At 44.8% G+C, this 15,149-nt stretch overlaps 1 protein-coding gene across 1 annotated transcript; it reads right to left on the bottom strand.

Annotated features, from left to right (window-relative positions):
* Positions 1-3,074: 3,074 nt before the first annotated feature.
* On the bottom strand, positions 3,075-4,093 carry LOC126511192 (glutathione S-transferase omega-1-like). The gene has a single exon (XM_050158203.1). The coding sequence runs from the start codon at positions 4,005-4,007 to the stop codon at positions 3,282-3,284; it is 726 nt and encodes a 241-aa protein (XP_050014160.1). The 5' UTR covers positions 4,008-4,093; the 3' UTR covers positions 3,075-3,281.
* Between the last annotated feature and the right edge of the window lie 11,056 nt (positions 4,094-15,149).

Below are 15,149 nucleotides of genomic sequence, written 5' to 3'. Positions count from 1 at the left end.
CCTGCTGCTAAATGAAAACACAAAGATTTACAAACTTTCCAAATAGTTTGTAATTTTTTTTCCTCTTCTCACCCAGCCCCTCCCCGCCCCACCAGTCTCCTTTCTGTGGCCAGAGTGAAAGAGATGTCATGTGAAAATGCCAGGTAGGTGACAGGGGAGGGACACTTGCTGGGCTCTCCTAACATAACTAATAGGCTTGTCCAGCCACCCAAGTTCTGGCCTTAACCCTTCAGAGCCTGGATCCCTCTTGATAAAGCATAAGACCTAAGGGTCTTGATTTTCTGGGTGAGCAGAACTGTGGAGGGAGGCAGACGGTCACAGGTAAGTTCAGAAGACTCAGCCTCCCTTTGAGAGCTAGCCTCTTCACGGTGATACCTCTTCCCATGGGTTTCTTCTAAGTGGGTTGCCAACTCTTCCCTGCCCTCATTTGCGTAGACAGCCGGGTAGGTGGGGGTCCTGGGGAAAAAGTATGGGAGACCTCAGTAAGTGCAGGGCTTGGCTGGTGACACACAGAAAGCCCCAGTTAGGCTGTATGAAATGAAGATTTATACTGTCAGGGGTGAGTCATTCAAGGGTCATAAGCTCAGCACGGGCCCCGAGAGTCAAAAAGCAGCTGTGAAAGCCATGTTCCACAGTGGGAGAAGACACAGAGAATGAGAAGGCTGTGCCAAGGCCAACCACACAGACAATGATAGACAGAAAATACGACTGGGGGAAGAAAATGAGAATCTGGTTTATTTTACAATGATAAGGGCAGAACAGAGATACATCAGTTCAAACAGTGTAGAGCATATGACATCAGGTGTGAGGGGAACTGAGGCCCAGACATTTAGCTCAGTTTGATAAATACTTATAAAAACCATGGGTCAGACACTTCACTGGGTGTTTGCCAGAGACATTTGTGGACATCTGGCTGAAGACACATGCTTAGAATCTGCCTCCCCATGTCTACGAACCAGGTTTGTTGGGGTCACAAGTTAAAGCTGAGAAGCCATGGAATAGCTTTGCAAAGACTGAGCCTAATAAAAGACAGGTATCTGTGAATGTGTGTCCTCAAACATCAACATCTCTCTAACGCTGCTCCGCAGGCCAGACTGTTCGCTTATGTGTGTCTATAATTATTCTTAAGCCAGCATTGTTGAGTTCAAAACCCAAATCTCCTGGCTGTGCCTGGGGATGGATGAACAACCCCATCAGGAGTTTGTGTGCAGAGGAAGGAGACTTCTGGGGAAAAGTGAAGGCTTTGGAAGGTGCAAGTCCAGGATCTGGAGAAATGGGCCAATCGGTAAAGTGTTTTCCACACAAGCATGAAGAATGAGTTTACCTCCCTATGTCCACATTAAAACTACCACTTATGGTAATAATAAAAACCTGCAACTGCCTGTAATCATTGCAGTAAGGCCGTGGACACAAAAGGATCCCTGGGGCTTAGTGGCAAGCCAGTCTAGCCAAATCAGCAAGCTCTGGTTTTAGTGAGAGACTATATCTCAGGGGGGAACAAAGTAAAAAGTTATTGAGAAAGAAACTAGACATCAACCTCTGGCTTCCATACCTGCTAGCCTACACACACACACGCACGTACAGGCATTCACACACACCCATGCACAAGCATGAACATACACACACATGCACACACGCACACAGGCATTCACACACACCCATGCACAAGCATGAACACACACACACACACGAACACACGCACACAGACATTCACACACACCCATGCACATGCATGAACACACACACACGCACGCACACACACAATGAGGAAATGTAAGTCCAACTAAATTTTGCCAAAGGTAAGGAGTAGCTTAGAGAAAAAATGCTGCATTTGGCATTCAAACCATTACATCACCCCAAACTCCCTGTTGTCCTGGTTAATTTGAGCCACATCGCAGGTCTAATTATGAACTCTAAGAAATAGATACTATCAAAACAAGAGCAAGGAAAAGCTAAAAGTAGGATTTCACTAAAATACTTAAGTGCCACTTACAGCATTAAGAGGAATTGGCTTTGAGAGGTTTTCATGAGTGTTTTGCCTGCATGTGTGCCTGAGAACCAGATGTGTGCCTAGGACCCTGCGGCATCAGATGACGCTTGATCCCCTAGAACTGGTGACCACCATGTGGGTGCTGGGAACTGAACCCGAGTCCTCTGGAAGATCAGCCAGTGCTCTAAGCCACCAAACCAGCTCTCCAGTCCCAGAAGAATCATACTTGAGCCTCAGTTTCCCAGGCCCTCTCTGGTGGAGCCAGGAGGACTGGGCCTCTTTGTCATTTGGAGAGTCATTACTGAACTGGAAAGAAAAGAGGTAGCAAATGTTACTTAAAAGCTTAGAGGGCCAGCTCATGGAGCACAAAAGAAAATTCCTGAGGACATTAGAACCATTTGACAGTTTTGAGTAAGCTGGACCCCCTAATGCTGAGGGAACAGATGTGGAGACAGACTGATTTATCACTCTTGTGTGCAGATTCTACCCCCTGGTTTGTTTGGCTTGGGAAACATGAGTCATAGTGATCAGAATTATTTTTATGCCATAGAAGGTAATACCTCTTAGTTAGGATTTCTTTTTTACACTGAAAATGAATTAACTGAAAAGCAACACACAATTCCATAAGTAGGGTCTTACTAAAAAAAAGAATCTTTCTATGTGGTTTGGTGACAACGCAGTGGTCCAGGTGGAGGCGTAATAGTATAGACCCCTTGCCGAAGTATGTGCAAGAGCCTGGGTTCAATTCCCAATACCTCCCCCACACACACAGAGCAGTCCCAATTAAGGAAACATGACAAATGACAAATGACTTTAGGAGAACTTGTCTTAGTCTGCACCGAGATCCAAGTAAACACAAGTGCTGAGAAGAAATGACTACCGCTGTCTCACCTGGAAGGTGTGGAGGAGCTGGACGCCTCTGGGCGCCTTCAGGAAGCAGCTTGCAGGGGTGTGAGGATCTGACGAGATAATGAATTAAGTAGAATAAATTTAATGTATCCTTTTTTTGATGGAAATAGTGGAAAATCACAGTTTTTAATTTAAAAATAAGGAATAAAAATTGACATTTTTTTTTAAATCAGGAGTTCAAACTAGAGGTGATGGTTTGGGGGTTTTCTGTGAAGTGTTAGGACCACTAGAATTGATTATTCTGAAATAGAAATACAGCAGTAGAGGGGCCTGGAGGAAACCCAATTAGGCCATAAGGTGAAATCAGTGAGAAATGAGCCAGGGAGAATACTGGGCTAAGTGAAAGCTTGCCATTCATATCATTCAGCAAGGACTCATGCCCTTAGAGCCCATAGTCACAGGCCTCGTGGCTGTCCTGTAGGTAGAGACTTAAGAAACCACGAAAAGTCTTGGCATCAAGTAAGTCAGATGATACTGTGGGGTCTTTCTGCATGGCTGCCATCCAGAGCTTAAGGTTTGGGGTGTGGGCTATACACTCATCGAGTTCTAGTACTTCCAGCCGTTCAAACCAAGGCCACATAAGATAATCAACCATAGAGAGAGAATCCCCACCAAAGAAGGCTGTCTTCCGATTAGTCATTGCCTCCTCTAGCTTGCTCATTTCCTTCCTCAATTCTTCTTTTATGTTAGGATGGTCTTCCTTCTTCTTCGTCCTAATAAAGCTTGAAACCAAGGAGGGCACCTTAGAGAATAACTCTATGGTCATCCTCTGGCAAGCTCTCTCATAAGGGTCGTCTGGGAACAGCTTCTTCTCCGGGTACGCCTCATCCAGGTACTCACAAGTGATGAGGGACTCGCAGATCAAGCGACCACGACTGTCCTCCAGAACCGGCACCAGCCCAGACGGATTCTTCTTGAAGAACCACTCAGGCTTGTTTTTCAGGTTGATGTTGACGATTTCGTGCCGGATTCCCTTGACCTTCAGGACCAACCGCGTCCTCTCAGCGTAGGGGCAAAACCTCATGCTGTAGATGCGGATCTGACCCTCCGGGACCGGACCGGGAGGCGCGCTTCCTTTCCCCAAGCTTCTGGCGGATGCCTCGGACATCGTTGAGCTGTGCAGGCCAAGAGCCACGAAGATCCCTCTCTTGTTTGCAGGCGACTCCGGAAGCACATGGCCTAGCCTTGGCTTGCCTTAAGTGCCAGAGCCAATTTAATGTATCCTTAAAGGGATATGTGTGTTTCCACAGAAATTGTCTGCCAATGACCTAGTCCATGATTTCTCTCTGCCTTCTTGTTTTGCCTTCCACTTTCTGTGTGCATTTATTTCTTCCCCTTTCCCACCAGGCAGCAAACCAGTGTGTGTGTGTGTGTGTGTGTGTGTGTGTGTGTGTGTGTGTGTGTGTGTTTTCATACATATCTAAAGGTAGTAACCCTAAAATAGTACCTTAGTTCTTTATTTTATCCCTCTTCACTCCAAGTAAACATGACAAGATGACTGGAGTATTTGGAACCCAATTCCAGAACCTAGGGGTGCAGAATTTGCTTTAGTCAGGCGTGTTTCATGTGTTCATCTTCTATAGCGGAAGGGCTGCCGGAGGTGATGCGTGATGGCCTAGGAATGGGCTCCAAGAGTCCACACTCACAGGTAAGTCTGTTATCAGAAAACACTAGACAGAGTAAGCAGAGAGCCAAATCGTTTCTGTGACAATAATTTACTAAAGACTGATTATGCCTAGATTGTAAAAAGCATTACACCACACCAACATGAAAACAGAAAACAGTGCATACAGTAGAGTTGGGTGAGAGGGACCAAAGGAAATACTGCTTTTCTTAAAAGGCAGAATGCTCTAAGTATCTAAACAGCCGCATGGACTGTTTTCGGTTTCCTCCTGGGCGTTTGCTCGTGATTATCAAATCTTCACAGGCTTATGAACTATCTGTAAACCCATGTGCACCGAAGCATGAATACTGTCTTTCTATGTTAAAGTCTTTCCAAGATCAGTCTAGCTCTGAGATTGTTCCCTTTCTAGTACAAACCTTCATCCTGTGTGCTAATAGATGTTCTTCTCCTTCGTGGGGAATGATTGAAAATCAAATATCCGCAGGGAAGAATCACCTTGAGCAAACCGTAACTGGTCATAAAATAAAGAGCAATATGAGCAGACAACTTGCAGGGTTGTGAAGATCTGATGAGATAATGATTAAGTATTATATAATATACAAAACACATAAAATAGCATGTATTAAGTGCTCACAACGTGCCAGGCACCCTTTTAAGAACTTTACATCTATCACTACTTTTGATACACACAAGGATTTGTAGGGAGGGGACACTGACATCCTCTGTATCCACAGAAGGAACTGATGCACAGAGATCCCAACTTGCCCAAGTCTATGCCTTGTGGACCTAGAGGGCATGTGTGCAGGCATTTGCTTTGCTAACAGTAAAGTGTGTTTGCACGGCGAATAGAAATGATTGAAGAACCCTTGGGAAATCATGTTTGACTTTTCAGAGATTGAAGTCATGGCGTGCATACGAGAACTCATTTCCTTTCCCAGCCTTTTCCACTCATGAAACCCATCACTGACCGTCTCTTTCCCCCAAGCGCTTCCACCAGAGAACAAGATGAGAATCAAGAGAGAATTTCAGATGGGGCTATCTGCTGACTGTTTGTAGAGCAGAGTATAGAAGAAGTTGGGGTTAATGGTGAAAACAAGAGTCCTTTTGTCTTTGTTCTGAACAATGCCACATATAATATATCATGGTTTAAAGAGTGCCTTTGCAGACATGACTTCATCGGATCCTCAGACAGCCCCAATATGTACTCAATGCAGATATTAATACCCTTGTGTTACACATGAGGAAAAGGGGGCCTGCAAATCAGGAGCTCACTTGAAGATTTTGGCTGGCCATCGGCAGTGGCATCTGAGCTTTTGTCCAGTTCTTTTGATGTTGCATACTCCCTCTGTGCAGTTGGTATCAATAACAAACCTTCCCAGAGCCTCTAGAGCAGATGGCCACCTGATTCTAGTGGACAGAGAAGCCTGTTTCCCTGCCTTCTGCTCTTTCTTTCCTCTCTGAGTAGACCTCCTGAGAAGAGGGGTGAAGAAGCAAGACCAGGGAACTTGAAGCCATAATTTGGTGTGGGTTCCTGCAAAAAAATGATGGCTACACAAATTATTAAGACAGCTTGTTCCACAGTATTATCCTAAAGACACGACCCTCTTTCCAGCCACAAGGCTGGAGCACTGTGCTATCCTTAGACAGGAAAGCAGCCTACTTTAAAACGCTCCAGGGAACAACATCTTTCAACAGGTTGGCTGTTTATCAACACTCACGATCTGTTTTATCTGCATCTTGATTCTGTCCCTTCTGTCATTTGTAGCTTATCCTGCAATCCGCAAGCAATCACCTCCCAGCACCTCAGACATTCATTCACCTGTCACAACAAAACAGAGTTGAGGAACAGCAGCGTCTTCCCTGCTCTGTCACAGTTTGGAGAAATCATTGTATACACGTCCCTAGCCTTCTCTGTGAAGCATGAAGAACACCAGCTGCCTCCCTTCCAGGCTGGGGTTTTTCCAGCATGTGGAGGAGGAGAAACAGTCTGCACTGGTCTGCTTGGGACCCAAGTTTGTGTGATCAAATTGCTTCCCCTTTTTTTAACACTTACTTTTAAATATTTGCATGATTCTCCTCAAATATGTATGAAGGGCACTGGGATACATGCAGGGATAATATCTGTGATTGTCACCTGAGTGGAGGAGCTTCTAAACAAGTATTAAAATCATATATGTTGTCCTCTACAAGCATCTCAGTTTAGGGACTTTACACCATTTTGCTCTTGGGGTGTCTCTCCATCCCATTGCCCTGAGTTACCCATAAACGCCACCTCCTTGCTTCTAATCTATTATGTACTTGACGGCAGCAAAGAATTTATAGCATTGGTGTTAATTTTCTGTGTGCAAAGCCAGTGTGGAGTGTTCAGCAGCACTCAAATTCCCTTTCAGTTTCCAGCTCTATACTTTTAGGAAGGCTCAGATGTTAGACTTACAGATGGAATCGGTGTTCTCCAGGGCCCTTCATGTCCAAGATGGAGAATAGTTGCACAAAAATGCTTTCTTTTGAACCACTGAAGAGATTTGCTGCTGATAAAATAGGAAAAAATCAACAAAGCATCTTGGAACTGCGAGGAATTATGGGAGTGAATTGAGGGCTATGGTCTCAGTTGTCAACTTGGCTACATCTGGAAGCAACTAAAACAGGAGCAGCTGGGCATCCCTGTGAGCGATTTCTCCTGATTTGAGGTCAGAAGACCCACCCTAAATCTGGGCCCCACCTTCTGGCGGCAAGCCACATAAGGACAGGGAATCAGGAAACTTTTGCTTTTTGCCTGCTTGCCCTCACTTTCGCTGGCAGCTTCATCTATCCTGCTGTTGAGGCTTCCCTTTCACTGTTTTTAGAACCACTTCCTCTGAGTTCCAGCACTGATGAAAGACCAACCGAGACATCCAGCCTCATGGACTGAATAACTACTGGATTCTTAGCCTTCCCAGAGAAAGACAGCCATTGTTGAACTAGCTGGACTACAGCTGAGGGGTCCCTCTAATTAATCCTCTTTCAACACAGATTCATGAGGGATGGAGTCGGGAGAAAGTCAGCCCATGGGGTGTCAGCAGCATTGGAAAGCTCAGAAAGCTCACATTCTGCTGAGTCGATTGGCAGCCTTCGTTGCTTCGGTGGAATGAAGGTTAGATACAGAGTTAAATTTTCACGAGAACTCTGGGATATGCTTGAGAGAGCTAATGGGGATGGATGGTGGACTATGTCCCGAGTCTTCAGACCCATGCTCACTAAAACTGGGGTTCCAGATCCCTGCCTAAAGACTCAGTTCTCCCCCCCCACACACACACACATCTTTTTAGAATCAATCGGAAACGAACATCAAGACCAAACTCTGATCTTGTCTCAAACTCTAAGTGTCATTGTCATTGCTAAGACCAAGCATGACAGATGCCTTTACAGTCCACAGTGACGCGGTTATCACCGCAGTCATGCAGGTTGGACGGCCTGGATCTGTACTTGCATGAGGTAACCTCTACTTTCACGGCCGTAACTGAAGGGATCATGACTAGAAATCTATACAAAAAAAAAAAAAAAAAAAAAAAAACAGAGCAGAGAAAACCCTCCCCCCACTACACATTTGAAAGAGGAGAGATCAACTCTAGAGCCAGAGGTAGAAATATTCCTGTGTCGTGTAGACTGTGGGATCAGCCAGAGGAAATAAGACCCCAGAGGGGAGACGAAATAACCTGCAGAAAAATGATACTAATTATACTAACGAGGAGCCTGGCAGTTTCCCAGCTCCCAATCCTAAATCCTCCCCTAAGGAGAGCTGCCATCCTGGTTCTAGGATCTACACCACACTCTGAGTCCTTATAACACCGATGTAATCCCATTTGCTGCTTAAACTGTGACAAATGAATTTATGTAATTTGAAGTTAGATGACTTCCAAGACTCTCTCCTGGTGTGTTTACTAACATTCCAACAGGAATGAAAGGAAGGAAAGTATTACTGCTCTAATTAAGGATTGCTAAGAGACTCATTGACTACCTGTTGACTCCCTTATCTAGACTCCTGACTACTTTTCCTTAAGTCCAGGAGACAGAGTTCTATCTATTTCTGCATTAGTAAGAATGTAAAACGAGATTACTTTGAAGTTGAGAGTGCTTGCTACTTACTCAGAAGACCCAAGTTCATTCCCAGAACCCGTGTTAGGTGGCTCAGAACCACCTGTAACTCCAGCTCCAAGGGTTCTAATGCCTTCTTCTGACCTCCATGGGCACCAACACATACACAGTACAACACATACACACATACGCACACACAGAGAGAGAGAGAGAGAGAGAGAGAGAGAGAGAGAGAGAGAGAGAGAGAAATCATAAAACAATTAAAGTTTTTTAAATTTACCCAGGGAGCCAGAGAGACGGCTCGGTGGTTAAAAGCACTGGCTGCTCTTCCAGAGGACCCACGGGACCCACGTCTCATTCCCAACACTCACATGGCAGCTCACAACCATCTGTAACTCAAGCTTTAGGTTATCCAATGCCCTCGTATTATTATGGTGAACTGATCGCACAGCTGCTGGAGGGCTAACCAGGAAATAATACTTTCAGACGAGAAGGGGACACCATGAAACTAGAGCTTGACATCTGAGGAGGTCCTCACATGGTTTCTTCTGGCATCGTGAGTTGGCACTTTGAGGGAGACTGGTTCTCCAAACAGGAAAAAAGCTGGAGCTGGAGCGAGCTGCCACAATAGGGTGAAATGCCACAGCTGGCGAAAGGTGCCACATCTGGAGCAGTGACGCTAACATCAAGGAAGCGACAACGACTTCTTTCTTTTCTTCCTCCTCTTGGCTCTGCCCTCTGCCTCCCCTGGTCACGACCCAAGAGGAAGCCTGTTTGCAGAGAGAACCCCTGGGTCTGGTTTGCAAAGTCCCAGCCTGTGTCATCACAGAACAGAGCACAGAAGGACAACTTTAAAGCCGAGACAACAGGCAAATTGCAACCACTCTTTTAGGCCACTTGAAAGTACCTTCTCCACCCTTCCCAGCCTCTTCCCCGGACTCCCACCCATATAACCTCCGGCCTTAGAGGCCATGTTTTGCTATGCTCGCCAAGCCTTCCGATGACAATCCCTAAAACAATGCTTCAGATACCATGTTGTCTCACGTCATATTCATAAGCCATAACCCACCCTGGGGATCTCTATCTTGCTTCAACTAAGCAGAGTATACCAAAGGCTAGTTAATATTTCTCAACCCAGAGAGTACAAGCAGATACTTTCCTAAATGATTGGGCAACTCAAGTGTCTCTGACAAAAGTGATCCAAAGACAGAAAAGGAGGACCCTTCCTGTAGGTCAGGGGGTCGTAACTCCCAGGATGCATAGGTTTCCCCCATAGGGGCACATTTACTCTGGTCCTTCTGTCTTTTATCTGTTGTTGGCAGGTTTCATCTCTCCTCCCCCACTCCTCTCCATGTTGAAAATTCTAATAAGCATTTTCTCTAAGTTTCTTTCTTCCTAATTTTTTGTTTGTTTTTTTTTTATTGATTTTATTGAGCTATACATTTTTCTCTGCTCCCCTCCTCTTCAACCCTCTCCCAAGGGCCCCATACTCCCAATTTACTCAGGAGATCTTGTGTTTTTCTACTTCCCATGTAGATTACATCCATGCATGTCTCTCTTAGGGTCTTCATTGTATGTCTAAAAGCCACTTTCTGAGTACATATGATATTTGTCTTTCTGGGTCTGAGTTACCTCACTCAATATGATGTTTTCTAGCTCCATCCGTTTACTTGCAAAATTCAAGATTGCATTATTTTTTTTCAGCTGTGTAGTACTCCATGTGTAAATATATCACAATTTCCTTATCCATTCTTTAGTTGAGGGGCATTAAGTTGTTTCCAGATTCTGGCTATGACGAACAATGCAGCTATGAACATAGTTGAGCATGTGTCCTTGTGGTACGATTGAGCGTCCTTTGGATATATACCCAAAAGTGGTATTGCTGGGTCTTGAGGAAGGCTATTTCCTAATTTTCTGAGAAATCGCCACACTGATATCCAAAGGGGTTGTACCAGATTGCACTCCCACCAGCAATGCAGGAGTTTTCCCTTTACCCAACATCCTCTCCAGCATAAGTTGTCATCAGAGTAATGACCCTTGCCAAGAATTTGATCTTGGGAAATCTCAAATCCTTTTGCTTTCCCCTGTTGTTGTAAATTTTTTGCCTCTTCTCTCCAATGACACTTCCAAAGCAGCTGAGGTCTGTCTTCTAGGACTACTGAGATTAATTGAAGCCAATCGTGTGAGGTAGCCGTATTGTTTGAAGCCCATGTTTCCCTAACAAAACGTGAATGTAATCCATAAATACTATTGCTCGTTTAATTTTTTTTTTTAGATCACTCATACATATTGGTTCCCATGTATACTCTTTGACTACCTTAGGGTACTTTGTACCAGATGGTCTTTCTGTGGAAATTACCAGACAGGCAGTTAAATCTCTGGGTAAGTCAACCCCAAGTCTGGCACTTATTGAAGAGGCTAATTCTGTCCTTGTACCCTCTGTCCCTGCTCATCAGCTTTGATAATTTCCTCACTCTTTTCAAATCTTTTTACCACTGCCTTTTGTAAAGTCTGGATCTCCTGTCCAGTGTTCTGTTCTAATGCCCTCACTGAGGATTCCAAGGTATGAAATTTGTCCTGTCTTGGCAGGATGAGATGATTGATCCTCCGGTGTGTAGTACCATCCATTTCAGGCAGCTGATGAGGTGAAATGCAGTTTTTGCTCTGTGGGTGGCTTTGCCATATCCAAAGGCAAGCCTCCAGAAGGACGGCCTTCTGCAACCATGCATCTTCTTGAGGAGTTATAGAATGCTGGCATGTCTCTCTACCACAAGAAGCTTTTTTGTTAAAAGCTATACTCTCAGATCTGTAAAGACACTGGAGAATCAGGGTACCAGAAGATGAGAAGGAATACTTAAAAAGCCAGAGTATATTGGATGTGGAACATCTCCTTGGTAGGACCAGCACACATAGATACTCTTAGCAAAGATGGTACTGAGGCTTTTACTTTGGCCTCAACCAAAAATGGCAGCTATGCACATATTTGTATTTTTTCAGAGCCATTGTTACAAGTTTTACATATTTTAAAATAAGCACACATACACACATAAAACAAGTATACTGTGGCCACATTATTTACACATATATATTAACAAACAGATGAACAAAACTTTTTCCAGGAAATTGTGTCTGTTGACCAACTTAAAGATCCTGGAGTAAGACCCCCCCCCAAAAAAACCAAATATGGTATGTGCTCACTCATAAGTGCATACTAATCATAAACAAAGGGCAATGAGCCTATAGTTCAGGATCCTAAAGAAACTAAGTAATAAGGTGAACCCAAAGAAAAACATATATAGACCCACCTGGAAATTGGAATCAGACAAAAATTTGGGAGCAGGAGAGTGGGGGTAGAGAGGGAGGAGAAGAGGGATTGAGGAGAACTTGAAGGGAATGGGATATGAAATGGAGGAAGGAAAGATATGAGAGCAAGGAAAGAGATATCTTGATTGAGGGAGGAAGCCATTATGGAGTTAGCAAGAAATCCGCCTCTAGAAAAATACCCAAGAACTCACAGGGATGAACCCAGATGAGACCCTAAGCAATAGAGGGGGTGTCTGAACTGACCTTACCCTGTAGTCAGACTGATGATTATCTTAAATATCACCATAGAACCTTGGTCCAACAACAGATGGGAACAGAGGAAATTGCCCACATCAGAGCACTGGACTGAGCTCCCAAGATGCAGTTGAAGAGTGGAAGGAGTGAGAGTATGAGCAAGGAATTCAAGACCATGATGGGGTCATCCACTGAGACAGTTTGCTTGAGCTAATGGGAGCTCACCAACTCCAACTGGACTGGGAGTGAACAAGCATGGGAACAACCAAGCCCTTCTGAAGGGGGTTGACAGCTGGGGCAGACTGAGGCGCCACTGATAGTGACACTGGGATGTGTCTCTACTCAGATACCAGCTTCATGAGATCCTATTCTCTTTGGATGTAAACCTTGCTCAACTTAGATGTAGTAGGGAGGGCCTTGGACTTTCCGCAGGGCAGGGTGCATGGCACTCCCTTAGGGTTGGAGGTGTGGGGAGGAGGGTCTGTGGAGGGAGAGGGAGGTGGGCTGGAGGAGGGAAGGGAGTGGGAATTTGGATTGGTATTTTTTTAAGTAATAATAAAAAAGAAAGGGAAAAAAATCCTGGAGTATTTGCAGGAGCAAGGTGAGCATACAGGTGGCTCCACTGAGGGCCAGATCAGTAGATGCTGTAAGAGAGAACAGAAATATAAGGATGGAGCACCTATGTAGCTCAGAGTAGGAGGACGACGGGGGTTGGGGGTAAGGGGGAAATTGATCCATTGCAGGGAGAATCCCAGAGTGACCAGATCACATGCTAGGAATGCAGACAAACAGCAAACAGTGAAAGAAGCAAGGAGGGGGTGAGGGGGGGGCAGGAGCACAGTATCCAGAAACCATGGGCGTATGGGGGTTTTACTAGTTCCCACACTAGCAAAAAGTTTTTAGGCATCAAGGACATACGGTGTCAGATAGCTCCAATTTAAAAGATTTTGTAAAAGGCCACCCAAGGGCATTTGGGGATCAATCAGGCTTTGAATTGCAAGAGCCCAGTTCACAAATCTATGTCAGACCCAAAGCCTAGGGCAATGTGTCCACTGTGGTAGATTTGGGGTCAAAAACAAACAAACAAAAACACAGAGGGGTGTGAGAAATTCCCTTGAACAGAATGTCTGCTGAAAAAGTGATCCCACAGGGCAAGGTGCGTCCTTGTCCCAGTAAGAGGTCAGGAGCCTGACACAGCTGCACCTTCTGCAGGACAGTCCAAAAGTCACAGAAGGCCCTGAGCCTTTAAGGCAATGACTGGAAAGGACAACTTACCCAAACGACACCCATCTTATCCTGGTGGAGAGCAGGTGTGGGGGAGGCTCTGGGCTGGGGCTGGTGAGAAAAACAGCCCCTCGATGGAACCTCCAGATGAAATGTTTCTGCACTCCAATAAGCCTCTCTGCCGACGCAATAATCCGAATCAGACCAAATCAAACCGAATTAGAAAAAGCACTGGTTTAATGGATACAAATGCTGCCGGATGGCTTGCCAGCCCACCAGAGAGGGGACTGGAAAGGAAGATAGAAAAACTACATGTTTGTTGTCTGGGGGTGGAGTTTAAATACCCTGTGGGCTGTTCTTTAGCATCTCTGGGGCGGGTTGTCATTTGGCGGGCTTTCTCAAGGGCAGAGTCTGGAGTGAGGCAGCCCCAGGGGAGGGGGCTTGGACTGGGGCCCCCACTCAAACATTTAGGTTGACAACAAGCGGAAGAACAGCAACAGTGTCTACCTCTGGGCGCACAAGAGATGGCTAAAGGATGCGGAAGATGGAGAGACTGAATGAACCAGGTGCTCTGCTTCTTAAGGATGGAATAGCAGTGGTGGTGCACACCTTTAATCCCAGCACTTGGGAGGCAAAGGAAGGCAGATCTCTGAATTCGAGGCCAGCCTGGTCTACAGGGCAAGTTCCAGGCAGGACAACCAAGACTACACAAAGAAATCCTGTCTTGAAAAACAAAAAGAGATAAAGAGAGAGACAGAGACAGGGAAAAAGAGAAACAGAGAAAATGGAAACAAGAAGCTTGTTCACAGAACTGAGAAATAAGTGTGGGGAGGAAAAGGGAACTGACTGAAGAATGATATTTTGTTTGATTTTACAGGGAAAGGCAAATGATTTGGGTGCCAATATGTAACACGAGTTCTAATAGGTGTTAATAATAAAAGCCCAGAGTCAGATACAGGGGGAAATGCTGAGAGATCAGAGAGATGAAGGGGCAAAGCCACAGTCACCTTACCTACTCAACTTCTCACCCAAAAAGAGATCGGGTTCCTGTCTCCTCCCACCTTATCATTTCCTTTCTCAGCCCAGCCACATCACTTCCTGTCTTTCTATATAGATCTCCAGACCTCTATGGTTAGCTAGTGACTAGTTCCGCCCTCTGATCTTCAGGCAAGCTTTATTTGTACAAACAAGAAATCACTAGATCTCCCCTTTTTGTGTAAAAAATTTTTTTAAAAAAAGGTTATAATTAATATAAAAACTATTTACAACAATTACAATAACTATATATAATATATACAGGCAACGAATACATCAATAATGTCTAGTCTATTAACAACTGACAAATTCAGAGAAAATATTCCATATCTTTCCTATTGTGGCGAGTCCAAAAGTTGCACCTAATTCACTTTCTATTCTAACTTACGGGAAGCTAGTAGTATGATTCTCTGTTAAGAGGAAGCCTAAAGCTAAGTCTTGTGTGTACGGTGGCATGGTGCCATGCATGGTCACTACCACAATTCCTAGTGAGTATGGATTTTAGTTCAACTGCATGCTGTCAGCTTGATTGTGAGCAAGACTTTCAGTCTCTTTGTGCCTCCTATCCATAAAGCATGCCCTGGATGGCTGCTGTGAGAGTTAGCTGGGCTCATCAATATTTTGAAATAACAGCAATATCATAGTGATATAATATACATTGGTAACCACTAAATAAATGCTAACCAGCTATTATGTGGAAAGCAGATGCTATATGTTATACACGTGTGTGTGTATATA

This window comes from Alexandromys fortis, unplaced genomic scaffold, assembly GCF_014885135.2.
Source record: "Alexandromys fortis isolate MF-2015 unplaced genomic scaffold, M_Fortis_MF-2015_v1.1 scaffold_106, whole genome shotgun sequence".
Taxonomy (NCBI): domain Eukaryota; kingdom Metazoa; phylum Chordata; class Mammalia; order Rodentia; family Cricetidae; genus Alexandromys; species Alexandromys fortis.
Note: the sequence above shows the minus strand (reverse complement) of the source record. Positions and strands in the feature narration are given on the sequence as shown.